We start from the raw sequence: 17016 nt of genomic DNA on the forward strand, positions 1-17016 counted from the left end.
CTCAGAAGAGTCATGGATTTTGAGGAATATGAATCGTCTTTAACATTTTTATGGCTGCTGCCTTTGGAGTGCAAACTCTCAGCATGTCCCCGAGTTATGAAGCATTTGCCATAATACTGTGGGCAAAACTATCCTGAACACCAAAAGGATTTGGAAATTTCGGGCTATATGGCCCAAATCTGAGATGCTTGGGTTCACTTGGCCCTGTGAAACTCTCAATCTTTTTCATCAAAGTGCTTAAATCAATGGCTGGAATCAGAATTAAGACGTGTTCTAATTGGAACCCTCTCTGCCATCGTTTTGAATTCCAGCCTTTGAAATATAACCATTTAAATTTACTTGCTCAGAATTGATTCATCAACCTTGTAACTATCCCTTTTTGTACGAATAAAGTTGATGAAACTTTTGTAGATGCCTTTGGTATTTCTATTAAAATCTACGTTCTTGGCTGGGTAGTGGACTATACTTTACCACTCTGCCAAAAATGTAGCCATCATGTGTATGTTTCTTTTTCATCTTCCGCTTCGCTAGTAGAAAACTTGGACGGTCCTGCCCCAGACAGTGCCCTAGCCGCGAGTCGGGTTGACAGGGTTGCTCGCATGCGCTCTCGACACAAATCGTGTTTGTCGCAATGGGCCCTGTGCGGAAGGCTACATAGGAAAGAGTGACTTTGATTATAGTCATTTTGATCACATAAGTGGTTACCGCGCTACTTCCGCGCTGGTACTTGATTGTAACAGAAAGTAGTTCCGGTCCGTGTTGTCTCGGCCGAGGAGCCGTCGCCGCCATTTCAAGACCGTGAGAGGTAGATGGCCAACCAGAGTTCGTAAGGTTCGGTGCCTGTACTGTTGCCGCCGCTTAAGCCTGCCAAAGCAGTGGTACGGCTGCTGCCCTCGTATTTGCTACCTCTAGAAACATTCTTGCCAGTAGTGGCGGCAGCGGGACTCAGTTACCCCCTTTTCGCACTCCCTCCAGAAGCTCCAGATGGCGTCTTCCGTGGGCAACGTGGCCGACAGCACAGGTACCGGTGTCTGTTCTACCTTGGCAGACGCCCCCTTGGGGTCTCGCGCCGTCCTTTGCCTCTCATCACTCCCTTCCCTCTAGCCATCCCCATTACATCAGTGGCATCGCTGAGCTTTTCGTCGTCTACCGGCATCCGATCGCGGTTTCTGCTGTCGTCCGTTCCTTAAACATTTCCTCTCGCTTGCTTGTTTTTTGCTTCCTTTCTTGCTTTGTAATCCTGTGCATTTTCTAGCCTTCTACTCTCTCGGGACGCTTCTTCCACACGTGCGCGCTTAGGATGTCTTGGAATGGACTGCATTGGAATCCCTGCCCTTCTCGCTGCCTTTCACTTGCCTTCCCCGCCGTATTCTCTCCTAATTCAGCTCACCGCCCCCTCCTCTTCCCCCTCCACGTCCTCCTCCACCCTGCTCCCCTTAGCCCGATTTGGTGGTCCTCTGTCAATCGAGGGCGCGGGTGCCGTTCCGAGGTAATCGTATCCTCACTTTGTATCACCCCAAGGACGGGCACAAGCTCCTGGGTGTGCTTCGAGTAACCTCGACGAGAGGATTTTGAAGCAGCACCCCCCGGGCAGCGCCTTTCTGCTGTGTCTTCGGTTGAGTGGCCCCGGTTTCGATTGGAAATTTCCAGGGGTTCCTTTTGCCATCGCTCAATTCCACCCGCTGCCCCCAGCCTGGATTTCCCACCCTGTCCTCCTCCCTCCCCTCCCGCAGGCAGCCACACCCTTTCCTTCGCGAGGTTGCCAGCCCTGCGGTCCACTTCCTACCCTTGGGGAGAAACCACCCTGGTGCTGGGGTTTTGGCGTTGACCATCCTGCCCGCCAGTTACTCGCTTTGTGTTACTTTCTCCCTGTATTCCTCCGCCGCCGCCGCCTCTGGGTCTTCCATCCCCATTCTTTAGCCCGGTATCTCTTTATTCATAGGGGGTGTATTTTTTTTAAGTTTTCATCCCTGCTTGAAGAGTTTGTAAAGCAACTGGAGTGTAGCTGCACAAGTGCAAGGCGGTTGCCCTTTTAGACAATTAGTCGAGAGTATTTGGTACTAAAAATAAGGAAACAACCAAATTATAGGAGTGTCCTTCAGCTGCCTTTCCATACTGAGGCTATTTGGGGCGGGAGGGAGGGGGGATTGGGCTGCGGTTCTAAGGTTTCCCACGAGGTTATTTTTTTGTTGATTTCTCAGTTGAGATGTGTCAAGGGTTTTATTGTTTTTGAACATTTGTGCACTAAGAAGTGAATCTTCAATTGTCTTAGCCATGATTGTAGGTAGTGGGATTAGTTATTAGTCTGTGTTCCCCTCCCTCTCAGGGATTTTTAAAGATTTAAGATTCTGTCCTAGATTCTCCTGTACTAGCTTGCCCTTTTCTACGTGTTATTTTATTTGAGGAAGTTGTCATTTCGAGCGTTAAAATAGCAGGCGGCCTTGAAAAGTTAATAATGTCTTAAAATAAGGAGCTAGGAAGTTCTAGAGACTTGTCTAAAATGTGATTTTCTAGTTTCTCTCATAGATATAACCGCCCCCAGAGTTGGATGCAGGTCTCTCTGCTCTTATGTTAGTGGTCAGCTAGCTGTGCATTCTGTTAGGAAATTTACTTTGCGTTCCTGTGAATACAGTTCGCTTGCCAGCTCTAATGATTGAGGGTCTAAGGCTCAAATTTGAGCTTGTCACTCTGACCTTGGTAGAATTTAAGTAATTTGTACAAGGTTTCCCACGCTATCTAGTTAAAGTGGTGTGGTCAAATTCCCAGTAATGTATTATTAAGTATTTACAATTGATACTTAGGTAGCTTGTTGTTGTTTTCCCTCTCTGGGCTTTAGATGTATACCCTTTATCTTTATGTATCTGAACGAAGTCACTTACACACAGCAAAGTGCTTTCATTTGTTATTCTGTTGCGCTTTATCGAATGGTTTTATATTTTAGTGTTTTCCCATTTTAAAAAATCATTGCAGTTGTAGGTAACTGCTTGGTTTACACAGGGTTGTTTGCAGTGTCTTAATCCTTTAGTCAGTATCCGAGGTCTTTGGAAAATGCTAGTGTTAAACCAGCATAGGTGGGGTTTAGCTAATTTGGTCTCAATGTGAGTTTGGGATGGTAGAGGAGCAATGTAATCTTGGGTCTTTATTTAAAATGTTTGATGATCCCTTTAAATATTTTGGCTCTTGACAGATGAATTCATCTTGTTTACCAGCTGTTTTAAAAATAGCACCTTGACTTTTAGTTTTGTTTCCCTTATGCTTGTTTCTAGTGTTGCCCTTAAAGTAATTAAAAAATTAAGTTGTGAAATATACAAAACAATATAATTGAGTTCACTACGCATATGGTGCCCCCAACCCAGGTTAAGAGATAGTTACCAGTACCCCACCCCCCACAGATCCAACCTAAAACATGGGACAAAGTATTAAGTTTCCCAGGTTATTCTGACATTATTAAATCTATGTGACCTTGCAAATCACATGTTTTATATTTTGTTTTTCTGTGTTACCTAAGGTATGAGGAATAATGTTTCGTAAATCTTTAGATGCTACTTACGATTTGTAATTTAAAGATACAAAGTATTTTTTGTCATTATGTAATCTCCTTTTTAAGTAAATATTTCTGTCTGGTCTGGGAAAGAAAGTTAATGGGCGAATTCTAAAGATGCCAGTTCTGCACTTGATATTAACTTGGGGGTATCAGTAACGTGCAGAACACTCTAGTGCTTTACATAGTTTCAAGCATTTTCATCTTTAAGTTTAATATACCATATTTTTACATTTTTTTGTTTGCATTTCTAACTTTTTGTTTCCCCCCCCCTTCCCTCAAATGTTTTGATGATTCTCCAGAACCAACGAAACGTATGCTTTCCTTCCAAGGGTTAGCTGAGTTGGCACATCGAGAATATCAGGCAGGAGATTTTGAGGCAGCTGAGAGACACTGCATGCAGCTCTGGAGACAAGAGCCAGACAATACTGGTGTACTTTTATTACTTTCATCTATACACTTCCAGTGTCGAAGGCTGGACAGGTAGGAGATGTGGGGGTGATGCTGGTGATTGCTGCCTCTGGGTGCTAAGCTTGAAAAATGATACTTAAATATTTGAACTTGAAATTTTTCCAGTACTGGGTTTCACCTGGAGCCACCAACGCACATCTGCTCTCTTGCCCACTTGTGACATGCCCAGCTGCCAGTTTTTCTTCCCTCCTTTTGTGGTTATATTATCAGTATGACTAGGGACCTTTTCTAGTTCTTTCCACCTACGTCTGCTGCTTTTTTAAAACTCTGTTCAGGTAATTATTCTTAGTATACATCTGAGCATCCACTCTCACCTTTGTAAGATTTGTCAGCTTGAGGGACAGAAATGCTCAGAGGTGATGGTGTATATATGCTGTGGTAGGAGGTGCATATGTGGTTCAAGTTGCAGATGCCATCAAGTCATTATGATGTGCTACTTTTAGCTAATCAATTGAATTAATCAAAAGGGAAGAATCTGTGTTCTTATCCTTTTAATAAATTGTCATTTTGGCTTATTTAGACATTTAAAGGTGTGCGTAATTGAATCTTTTCAAGAAATGGAAAATGAGACTCACGCACATAGCATTTTTATTCTTGATCTTAACGATCATGGTTTACAATGAGGCAGTTTGGTAATGAGACTCTAGTTAAGAATTTTATCTCATAAGAAAAAAGAGTGTTCCAATTTGAAATCTGGAATGCCTCCACTTCTGAAAAACTTTGATTTCCAAAATTTTTCCTACTATGCGCTAGTTAAAAGATAATGTATTATTATATAATGAGCAATACACAGGATCTTCAGAAACTGAGTTGCATATGGGCCATACCTTCTTTCTGTAACATGCATACCCATGCATGAATACTTTCCCCCTTTTCCAGATCTGCCCACTTTAGTACTCTGGCAATTAAACAGAACCCTCTTCTGGCAGAAGCCTATTCGAATTTGGGGAATGTGTACAAGGAAAGAGGGCAGTTGCAGGAAGCAATTGAGCATTATCGGCATGCATTGCGTCTGAAACCAGATTTCATCGATGGTTATATTAACCTGGCAGCCGCTTTGGTAGCAGCAGGAGACATGGAAGGGGCAGTACAAGCTTACGTCTCTGCTCTTCAGTACAATCCTGTGAGTATAATTTTAATTGTTATTATTTTCCCTTCACAAAAGCCTAGAAAGAAACAGTTTGATACTTTAGACACAAATAGGTTTTTGCATGGAAAAAAGTCAAGAGTTTGGCAATGTTTTGTCTACTTAAAATGGTGAAATTATATACCATTGTAAAGCAATTATACTCCAATAAAGATGTTTAAAAAGAAAAAAAAATGGTGAAATTGCTTTGACTCAGGTCTGTGTTATATTTTAAAAAAATTTATTTTATCTAGCAAGTTATTTGAGAGTATAAAAATTATCCTTATTGCAAGAAACTCTACATCTATCTTTATAATGCCTGTAAAAGTACAGAACACATGACATTGTTTCTTTGGGCTCTTTTGATTAAATTTGGATAATTTCTGCTATAACATGTTTGCAACGGTTAATTGATTTTCAAGGAATAGTGGAAGAAGGGCGTTAATCTGTAATATAGAATAGTTAAGATGTCAATATATGGATCCGTGACATGAAAACTAGGCTGCAAATTTTTTTCCTCAATATTCTATTCTCTTTTCTTTCTACATAATTAAAAGTGGTAGAATAGAGGTGATAGTATGCACACCAGGCTTTTGATTAGTTCTAAAAATTTTTTTGTCTAAATTGCAGATGTTTTCCTGGGAACAAGTGAGGCCCAGTTGGCAGACATTAAGTTCACCATGTGTTAGGGTTTCTGAAAGGTACACAGAAAAAGTAAGACTTGCCCTTAGAACTTTTGATGTAGTTAGGGAAATAAGATAGACATAACAGGAAAGTGATAAAAGGGAGATTATAGGAATCCAGAAAAAATTTAAGAATATGTTTTTGAGCTACGTCGTCAACATTTAGCTTTGCACCAACCCTTGAAGTGGTTAATAATTAACTATTATAGCTACCATTTATTGAAAGTCTACTATGTGCTCAGACATTGTGCCAATCAGACGTTGGTCTTTCTTAATGCTCACAGTGATCCTTCAAAGTAGATGGTATCTGTTCCAATTTTACCACTTAAAAACAGACTCAGGGGGGTTATGTTAACTTTCTTGGGATCAAACAGCTAGTAATGGTGAAGTGGATGTTAAAACCTGAGTCTGAATATCTTGAAAGCAAACATTGTAGAGAGAAGAAATAAAGGAAGCCCTTTTTATCTGGGTACCCAGAGGGCATCCACCCCTCAACGCAGCCCTTGAGCACAGTTTGAAAACCATTCTGCTGTCCCTTATCGTTATTTTACAGATGGGAAACTGAAGCTTAATATAGTAGTTTATGCAAAGATCTGAAATCACTTTTTATCATATCTATTAACAGTTATTTTTTCCATTAATTTTGATTGTTAAATTTTATTTATTGCTTTTTGTATGGATACAGTGAAAAGTCTCCCAGCTACCCTTCTTGGAGGTAGCTGATGAAACTAATTTCTTATGTATCCTTTTGGAGATACTCAATGCATATATATGTAAATTTGAGTGACTTTTTGTAATTTTTATTGCAGTACCATCTAGCTAGTTACAGAAAGTTTTAGGGAACCCTGTATGTGCTGCCACTGGGGCTTGGACCTTGTTCTTGCCAAGGCTCAGGGCTCACATGTGTACCTAATTGTCACAGTAAATTCTTTCCCTTTATTAATTAAGGTTGGTTCCATCCTTCACTTGTTGGTTACGTATACATTCACTTGTGCCCTCTTACACAGCCGTGGGCCCAAACATCTTGGAACTCTGATCCCCTTTGCTCAGGTTTCCAGTTGCCTACATGTATCGCAGAGCAGTCATTGCTGCTGACAGTATACCAAACTGTAGGAGTATGATGAGAAGGGAAAGCTAAAGTGGGAGACAGAACCATGCTTTTCAATATATAACCTGTTAAGAGGAAGCTTATCATTGTGCCCTACCAAAGAAGTAAGATAATACTAAAATAAATCATGGGACTACCCCTTGAAGGCATTGAACATCTGTGCATTCCCATCTGGTTCTGTTTCTTCTAGTGGAAGGTGCTGCTGTATTTCTCTGTCTTTATCAGTAAGAATGAAAAAGGGACTGTGCCTACTGCCTTGATTTCACCTAAATATACCGTAGTGATCATGTTTTAATTCATTTCAGGGTATCTAGTCTTAACTAGATTTAAGCTTACTGTCAAGTGCCTGTGTCAATTCAGTACTGACAGAGAATCTTGAGTCTGTTCCTAGATTGTGCTCTTGTTGGCAGTGCATTGCTGGCCTGAATCACAGATGTAGTTGGCATTCTATGAAAAATAGTTAAAGAAACTCAGGTTAGTTTGGTTTTGCAGTAGTGAAAAAGTAAAATGTTAAGGTGGTAGTCTTGGCAACCTGTTTTCAATAGTGTTTGTCTTTTTAAGTTAATGGTATGTCAGTTTAGAAGTTATTCTGTCACTTGATTATAGAAATTACTTTTAAGAAGTAGAGCTGTTTCATATTTTTACATTCTGAATTGGCTTCTGTAATATTGGGTGATTTAATAATTTCACTAAAATATTAGTCCATTGTATTTGAAGGTGCTGTTGCAGCTGGTAATCTTTCACATGATAACTCACTAGAGTTGCCCATGCTTGGCAATCCCTTTTATGAATTATGTATAAAATGTTCTTTGTAAGATGGCTATAATACTGAGTTGCTCTAAGGAACTCTGTTTCTGAGTCTATAGGTTTTTGAACCATTGCTTCTGTTTTGATTGTGGATGCATAGCACTGAGAGCTACTGGCATCCTGACCATCACGTGTTACTGTCATGTTATTTGTTACTGTTAATGAGTCTCAGTCATACAGCTAAACTGTAGAAAACCTTATACAGTCATCCCTAGGTATCTGTGGGGAATTGGTTCTAGGACCCCCCCACGGATACCAAAATCTGTGGGTGCTCAAGCCCCTTATAAACAGTGGTGTAGTACAGTTGGCCCTCAGAGTCCACAGTTTCTGCATCTGCAGATGCAGAGGGTCAACTGTATTTCTGTCCCTCTCTGCTCTGCTTTTTGTAAGTTTGCTGTGCAAATGTCACATTTAAATACTTGAGTGCTTATTGTGTGTACAGTGCTTTGTTAGGAATTGGGGAGATGTGTTGTGGGGGCAGCTGTGGATTATAATATGAGACAGGACCTGACCCATAAAGGAAAAAAGGTGTAAGCTCCTCAGATGATTATTCTTAGGGAGTATTAATCAGAAGATTTTCTCGAGTGGATGCTTATAACCTAAGCATTCTGTAGGAAGGTAAATAGCAAGTAGACTTCCTTGGCTGAAGTGGTGAGTCAAGTAGTAACAAGAAGTGAGCGTAGTAGAGGAGAGTCAATTGGAAGATTGAGAAAGAATAGAGGCTGAGGAGTTTGAATTTAATTTGAGAGGCAATTGAGAACTACTGTAGGCTTTAATCAACCTGATTTTATTTCGTGTGTGTATGTAGATGTTGTGGGTGGGGGTGGGGGGACTCTAGGAGGAAAGGCGGGAATAAATGCTATTTCAGGAAGGGTTGTTATACAGCAGATTCTTACTCATTTGCATCTCCTTACCTTTATTCATACTATTTTCCCTTGTCTGCAATGTCCGCCTCCTTTGTCTGTTAAAACCATACTCATCCTTTAAGGCCCGGCTTAAAATTTCTTCCTTGAGTTCATTTCTTTACCACTATGTGGCTATTTAGTATGTATGTGTTTTGTCTTTCCACATAGGTTGTAAGCCCTTTGAAGATGAGGATTCTATTAATTTATTTCCCTACAGTTCCAGGCATATTGTTGAATTGAATAAAGGTTTGCATAGAAGATATTAACCTAGGAATGGGTACATGGGCCGGGTTTGAGAATTGTGATTCTCTTAGCAGATATTGTTTAGATGTGACTACTGAAGCAGAACTGATGTCTCAGGTTTTGAACTTTGGGGAGAATAGTGGTATCCTTGAATTTTCTGGAAATTAGTTATTCATGCATGAAGGTTTGGATTTCCAGTGGGAGAATTGGATTTCACTATTATATTTAATATGATATGTTTTACCTTTTTCTAAAACTGCCTTATTGATTATTTTATAGTGATCTTGAAGATAATCTATTTTTAACTGTGGGCATTGTGTTAACTTGATTTAGTATGCTGTAATGGGTCTAGATGATATAACTAAATATAGATATATACACTGTCAGTACTTGGATGGCATGCATCCAAGAGTTTATAGAAACTAGAGGGTAAAATTATGCAACAGTTGGCTAAGATGTATAACCCATTAGGGTCATTGTTGGAGAATTATTGCAAGACTTCTGATTATTATGGCTCAGAAAAGGCATAGGAACTGGTAAAAGTCCAAAGATGTATAACCACGATAATGAGATATAGTAGAAGGAGTTTGTTTGAACAGATTGGATTGTTCAGTCATGGTCTGCCAAAACATAACGGTAGCCCTTAAAGTTTAGGGGAAAAAAATCATACAAAGTAGATAGCAAGATTATAGAATTCATTACTTCTGAGAGTATAAATAGGGTTGAAAAATACTTAGACTCATTAGAGGATGCTAAGTCTGTAATAAGATTAATGATACCTATGAGGATTAGTATTAGCCTTTTGTGCTTGAGGTCACAGGAGACCACCACTTTCTCCCAAAACACTAGTCATTGCTCCATGGACAGACAGATCAGGTAGCTCATGGAACTGACTCAGTATGGCCAACCGTAAGGGTGTTCTGTGGCAGCCTATTCTTTGCTGGCTGACTTTTTGTTCACTTGGATGGATGATAATATACAATCACAAAAGCTGTTTATCAGTAATCACCTGATTGTGGAAACCATAATACAGTTGCACATAGAATAGTATATATGATGATACTTTGGCACAGTTGACAAAATTTCACTTTCTAGGACTTAGTGTAAGGCTCTTCCACACGTGGAACAGTTTGGAATGATAAGCTTACTCCTTATTGCCATTGTCTTTGCTTGTTGACTGACAAGGCAAACCAAGGACAAATAAAAATTTAAGCTCACTGTTCTGATGTGTCTTTCATACTGATGAACGGACTGGTGAGTCAGATGACTAGCAACACAATTGTGCTGCTAATAAAAAGCCGAGTCGACTGCTTTTCATTATTCGCCCACTCAACTCTAATGGCAGTTAATACTAATGAGTAATCTAGTGCCAGGTGCCAGGATTAAAGCTTTGGTTGGATGGTAATCCTTTTGTCTAATAGTGAAATGAAGTCAAGTTTTCTACTATACGTCTGACAGCCTAAGGGTAGGTTTGCCAATAACTAATCACAGCTAAATCCTTTTTTCCACTATGGAAAATTTTTGACCCTCGATATAGTAGTGGTTCATAACCTTGAACAAAATAGTTGAACAAACATTTGATGCTTTTTTTTTTTTTAACGTGACTAACATTTGGGGAGAGGAGAAGCTATAGCAAGGCCCATAGTCTTTTATCTGAAACTGGTGGGATCAAATGCATCATAAAATTCAGAGTTCTTAGGATTTTAGAAAGATTATAATACCATATATGACTCCCAGGTGTGTCTGGAGCCGCACCTTCTAGTAAAACACATTTATATTTCTGCAGCAGAAGGTATGCATATTCACATTAAGTGGGGTCAATAAATTCTGTAAATAACTTCATGCCAGTTCAAGTCAGATTTAATCATCAAATGAGTTTTTAAAATTTTTTGGAATTTGGAATTGAGGATGGAGGGGATTGTGTTCCTGTTCTTAAATTGTCAAGCAGTCTCTCTAGTTGACAATAAAATGATGGAGCTAGATGCGTAAAAGTAATTTCAAGATATCTTTGGTTGACAAAGCAGAGTATAATTAATGACAGAGTATCTCTGGGTTTCTAGGATTTGTACTGTGTTCGCAGTGACCTGGGGAACCTGCTCAAAGCCCTGGGTCGCTTGGAAGAAGCCAAGGTAGGTGTTTGATAGAACACATTTAAACATCAGTGTTATGGATACTTGTACTTTTTGCCAAGTCTTCAACTCTTCATTGAGCTATCTTCACAAAACAGTCCTATGAAACTGAGGAAAACTGACGGCATGAATCGCCTCAGACTAGAGCAGGGCCAGGATTTGGCATATCTGTTCTAAATCTGGGGGTAAAGCAAGAACCTGAACATTTTGGAGCCTTTCTGCTGAGCTAGATCATCTTTATAACAGTGGGCTCCGTCATGATCTTATGTGGGAATAAATAACATTCCTTCAAATCTGAGGCTTGCCTGCTGGTGACAAGCAGAGCGCCTGTGATTTGGCTCAAGACTCCTATATGATGCAGGTGCCATTGAAAATGCTGCTCTTCTAAGTCCTTTGTGGCTTGTAAGTGGAGAAGAATTTCATCCAAATGTTACCCTGTAATACTGGCATTTAAAATTCTTATTTAACCTTCCTCCCTTCATCTTCCTCACCCTTTTTACAGTGGAAGAAAGGCTGTTAAATGATTGCAAATTAATGATTGGAACATCCTGCCCCTTCTTGTCCTCACTCCCTTCCCCAAGTTCCTTTTCCTCTTTTCCAATCCTAGTTGTCTACCTTCTTTTCTTCTTACTTCCTTCTTTTATTCCTCCCCATCCCACCTCCTTTAAAAAAAAAAAAGTCAGAAGGACAAAGCTGGTTTGTTTGGGAAATGGACTGATCGAAAGAAAACTTGCCCAAGTGGAAAGGTGGCTTTTAGCATTCTGTGTTTCCAAATAAAGAATTTGAATACCAGGTTGGGTTATTAAAGCTTTTGGTATAATTTTAAATTAAATTTATAAATGAAATTGTCTTGTTACAAGCCACCTTACGCAATCGCGCTGCAGGGGTGAGGAGTGGGGAGAAACCAGAATGCTTCTGAAACTCCCACCTGTTGCTCTGAGCCCCACGCGCATGCTAATACGTGGAGTGTATGCGCAGCGTAGCTGTCTGTTTGACTGCTTCATCCAGGGAGGGAGAAGGCTTTTCAGCACCATCTGATGTTAAAAGGCACTAGTTTTAAGTGCATAGCTCATAAATTCTACTGACACTTTGGATTAACCTTACGTAGGTTTCCAGCTAATGGATTGTAATTGATTTCAGTCTTAGCTGATAAATCTAATTGGTAATTTATAGAACAAATATTTGATAAGCTTCTATTAATTGTCACCCCACCAAGCGGACAGCTAACATGAATTGCACTTCACTGCAGCTTTAGAGATCGGTTTAGGCTGAGACATTGCGCCTGCCTTAGGTTGCTGACTTCTTTATTTCAGAGCTCTGGAGACACCTAGTTTGAAAAATGTTATTCTGTTTTTGTGAGAACTTAGTGAACAAGAAAATACTCTTGAGTGAAATGCAATGTATTTCTTTTGTAATCAGTGCATTTGAAAATTCAAGCCAGCATATTCCTAGTAGATGGAAGCAAAATTAAGTTGTCTTTGTAGAAAATGAAGAGCCTTTCTTCCAGCAAAAATCCCTGCTGTATGCAATAGCCCTGATTAACCCTCTCCCTTCTGCATGTTTCCCATATTACAGACTTGAGACTGTCCTCATTCCCATATGTAATAGACATCCAAAGAATTTCAATTGCTTTGTTGAACTTTTACTAATGATCTTGTTTTTATTTTCTCTCTTGTTTTTGGTTTTTCACCATTGATATTGTATTTAGAAGGTTTCAGGTGGGTGAAACCTCCTATTCCATGCGTAAGGTGCCTCGCTGAAGGGAGCTCGAGGCCTGGATCTAGGGCAGACACACACCTCCTCCTCTTCCAGCAAGGAACGCACCGAAAAGTCACATGATGAGAAATATGGTAACGGGTTTGTAACTGCCACAGCAAAACAATTTGCCTCCATGCCTGAATCTTCTGTCTTGTGGCTTCAGAAACAGCTTAAAATAATTTTATTTACAAGCAAGTTATGTAAGAGAATGTTTTATACTATAGCCACAATTCTGTCAAAGATAAGTAAAAGTTAATTGATATTAAAAATTATTAGAGATAATTTACTAGTAAAAGCTTCTAACTCTTCTTGTTGTTCATTTTTTCCTTTTTTCTTCTTTGTTTGGATTGCAGCATTCTGCTCTTCTGATGATGCGCTGTGACCCTGCAGTAGCGCAAAGGCTGCGCAGCGTTAATGCGCAATGCGTGCGAATGAGCCCCTGTGAACGGTTGACTAGATGAGTAATCTGATTGACTGGCTCCCTCAGTCCTATTTTGTAGCCTTTTTGGATAAAATTGGGTTTTAACATACCTCGAGTCCAACTAATCTCATTAAACAAATATTCTCTATGGGCCTGTCTAGTAGATTAATGGATCTGGTTGGCCGTTTGCTGCGTCTAGGGGTGTTCTATGTAGCGCAGCAGTTCGCAGCGATTGCGCAGCGCGATGCTGTTAGGTTGCGCAAGCGATGTTTGCGCTCGCATTACAGGGACCTCAACCTAGGTGCAGTCCTGTCATATGAGGTTTCAGCTTCAGTCCTCCTTGGGAGACGGGCATTGTGAGGATGTGACTTATAGCCTGGCCTTATGATATCTGGCTTGTCAGAAAAACATTTTCCTCCTCAGTAGCATAGTTTTGATGTTAGTGAGGAACATTATTGTTTATTTAGAGCAGCATTTCCCAAATGTGTTTTATAGGTATTCTCATAAAATGTCCAATGAAAGAAGAGGTCCATGGTCAACTAAGTTCAGGGAACCGTGTATATACTATTAAAGGCTTAGGGAAGTCCTGTAGTCAAGAAACCTGTTTTCTGTTTTCCTAATTTATTTGATCGTGAAATCTTTTTTTCCAGTGATAACTATTAACACATCGTAGAACAGACTTTGGGAAACTTGGGTGGGGGAGGAACTTAGCCTTAAGTGGCACCTTCCAGATAACACTTGAAAACAAGAGCAAGAGCCCTTAGGTGTTCAGATAAGAGAAGTCCAGCATAGAGTCTTAAGGCAACTGACTTCCCGGTTAAGTCCCAGTGTAAGGGTTGGTCATTGGTTGGCAGAACTGAACATGGTGGTTTGCACCTGGGTTCTGGTGGCGCAGGCGCAGGAGCAGCCAGCTGTGGCAGCGCATTAGTTTTGGCGCAAGCGAGCCTATGCTGCAGGGTCACTTTTGGCTGGTCAGAGAAGGAATAATGATATCACCTTCTTCCCCCCTCCCCCAATCTTTTTTTTTCCCCTTTATAAATTTTCCCCTTTCCCTTTACCTCCTTCCCCTCCCATCTTCTTTCATTAACCCCTCCTAAGGCATGTTATTTGAAAGCAATTGAGACGCAACCGAACTTTGCAGTAGCTTGGAGTAATCTTGGCTGTGTTTTCAATGCACAAGGGGAGATTTGGCTTGCAATTCATCACTTTGAAAAGGTTAGTCGTTAAATTAATAATTGGTATTTTTGAAGTGCTTATGTATGCAGGGTGTTTCTACTAGAACTAAATAATAGGCCTTTACTTAATCAGTCACATAATATCTTTGTTTCTCTGACAGTATTGCAGCATTTGCTGGATGGTATATGGCAGTTTCCAGTTTAGCATTGAAAATGTACTTTAGTAATTAAAAATTCTTTTTTTAAACGGGCAGCTTTACTGTAAAGAAGCAGAGTTTCTTGGTGAAAAGACTGATTCCAGATCTGGGGCAGGAAATGTACAAAAATAATCTGGAGTGCCTTGTGCCAGAAAGCAAGGAAGTTTTGATATATTTATGTCAAAAGGACTCAGGAGGCAACTGGAAGAGGCTCCTACTGGCTAAAGATGGGAGTTGAGCATCAATGGGAATAATAACTGAAATATATTGAAACTTATCAAATACATTTAAGTTCATGAGTATAATTATACTAAGAAGAAATTCATGGGTCATCTTTGGAAGATAAGGAGCAACTCATTTTGAGAACTGGTTAAACAGTTGTCCTCTCTCTCCTGTATGAACTGGACATCAGGGTAACCCAGTAGTTGATGGGGGAAGTTTCTCTTTATACAAGTGTTCCAGCTAATAAATGAAGTAGGAATGATAGAATCAGAGTATAACCAATAATAAATTTAGGCATTTATCAGTGGCAAAAAAAAAGGGACACAACCAGACATTTTGTACCTTGTGATAGAAGTAAGTACTTCCACCAGTGAAGTAGCCTTGCAAAAAGAGCAAAGAACCCAAATCTGATTATGCTTGTAGTTCTACCAATTTACAGGAAATACATGGGACAGGGAAACATAATAAGCACATTAAAGGACACCATAGGGGTGCAGTCAGCAAATTCAAACTATGGGAAGCTGTATAGGACAGTGATCTGATTTCTTCAACAAATTACAGGAATAAAAATGAAGATTTAAATTAAACTTTTAATTTAAAAGATTTAAAGAAACTCACAAAGACATGTTAATTGTATGGGTCTTATTTGGATCCTCAATCAAAGTTAATCAGAAATTGGACCACTGAATGGATATATGATACTAAGGAATTGCTGTCACTTTTTTAGGTGTGATATTGGTATTGTAGTTATGTTAGGAGGAAAAAGTATTCCGGTATTGTCCCTAAAAATTTTCGAATGAACTGATATGTCTGGGATTAGCTTCAGAATGATCTGGGAAGAGGGCGAGTTAGGTTGGAATATAGATTAAATAAAATTGAATATGATTTTTTAATTGTTGAAACTGGGTAATGGAGACTTGGAGGTTATACTCCTCTGCTTTGGTATATATTTGAAATTTTCCATAATAAAAAAATTTGGGGGTGGACATCTATTACTATAGACAATCTAAGTAAGTTAAGTGCAACAGAGTTGCCATCTAAGTGAAGAGGAATGTTCTTAATGAGTCTTAAATATATTCACAGTTACTCATTACCTTTACCTTTCAGTATTTCAGTTCAGGTTTCCATTCATTACACTATAGGAGTACCTACTCTCTTGCTCTGTGGTTCTCCTTGGTTGCACATGAGGAGCTTGTAAAAGATATGGATATCCTGGCCCCGTTTTCAGAGGGTCTGATTTAACTGGCCTGTGATGGAACCCAGGCTCCATTTAGGAGGTGAATTCTAATATACTGCCAGTGTTGAGAATTACTGCTGTAGATATATCTGCTCATATTTTAAGACAGCTTCAGAACTATCTGAATGAACCATTTAATGGTTAGTATCCCCTTGAAGTAATGTATCTTACTGAGTATACAGCTCTAATTACATATCTTACTAAGGTCTGAGTATACAGTTGTAGTTACTGAGGTATGTATTTCCTTATTCAGTTAGAGCTTGCTGCTTCTTCCTGCCATTATTTTTTTAGAAGAGCTAGGCTGATTAATTGAGAATAAAATGGGGCCAACCATGAGAAGTGTTCAGCTCAATAAAATTGGAGCAGACCCAATTTAAAATTTTTCCCTTCAGGACACATTTTGCTCTTACATTACATGGGAAGTTATTTTGGTAACATTGAGATTTGTGAATAATGAGTGGGTACTAAAATAATTGGGTTTTAAAAATGAAAGAAATAAGATTTAATTATACTAGAAAATGTAATTGGAGGTCTAAAATTATCTCAGACTAAAAACTTGTAATTGGGAAAAACAAACAAACAAACAAAAAAAACTTGTAATTGGGAAGTTAATCTGAAATCCTAACTTGCTCTAAGTAACTGTCTTGCAATTTTTAGGCTGTCACCCTTGACCCCAATTTTCTGGATGCTTATATCAATTTAGGAAATGTCTTGAAAGAGGCACGGATTTTTGACAGGTGAGGGAATGTTCTATTTGGAGTTTCTGTTGTATCAACACTTGAGAGTTTGGACTGAAATTATCACAGTGGGTCATTGAAATACACTTTCCTTTTGTTACTTTCCCAGCTCAGGTCTGCTGTATTACCTTTTATTATAGGTTTATTGTTGCCTGACTTCATTGTTGGCTTTTCACGAAGCCATTATCCTTCTCACTAGGAGTTTAGTTGAAATTTCCTTTATTGTAAAACTATTGAAATGGTTATCTTTTAGACT

The 17016-nt window shown here is 39.4% G+C and overlaps 1 protein-coding gene across 5 annotated transcripts in view; it reads left to right on the forward strand.

Annotated features, from left to right (window-relative positions):
• Positions 1–771: 771 nt before the first annotated feature.
• The window catches only part of OGT (O-linked N-acetylglucosamine (GlcNAc) transferase), a 37279-nt gene continuing 21034 nt past the window's right edge, over positions 772–17016 (forward strand). For 3 of the 5 annotated variants that reach the window (XR_007474916.1, XM_033439058.2, XM_049705083.1), the window contains exons 1-6: positions 779–1021; positions 3844–4024; positions 4892–5135; positions 10945–11013; positions 14291–14407; positions 16681–16760. Coding sequence is in view for 4 of the 5 variants with exons in the window: in XM_033439058.2 (XP_033294949.2) it covers positions 985–1021; positions 3844–4024; positions 4892–5135; positions 10945–11013; positions 14291–14407; positions 16681–16760 (728 nt within the window). In the remaining variant the exon portion in view is untranslated. Of the gene's footprint in view, positions 1022–3843; positions 4025–4891; positions 5136–10944; positions 11014–14290; positions 14408–16680; positions 16761–17016 lie in introns of all 5 variants that reach the window. The other 2 variants (XM_004275745.4, XM_033439055.2) reach the window with 2 other exon arrangements.

Source organism: Orcinus orca, chromosome X (assembly GCF_937001465.1).
Source record: "Orcinus orca chromosome X, mOrcOrc1.1, whole genome shotgun sequence".
In the NCBI taxonomy this organism is placed as follows: Eukaryota; Metazoa; Chordata; class Mammalia; order Artiodactyla; family Delphinidae; genus Orcinus; species Orcinus orca.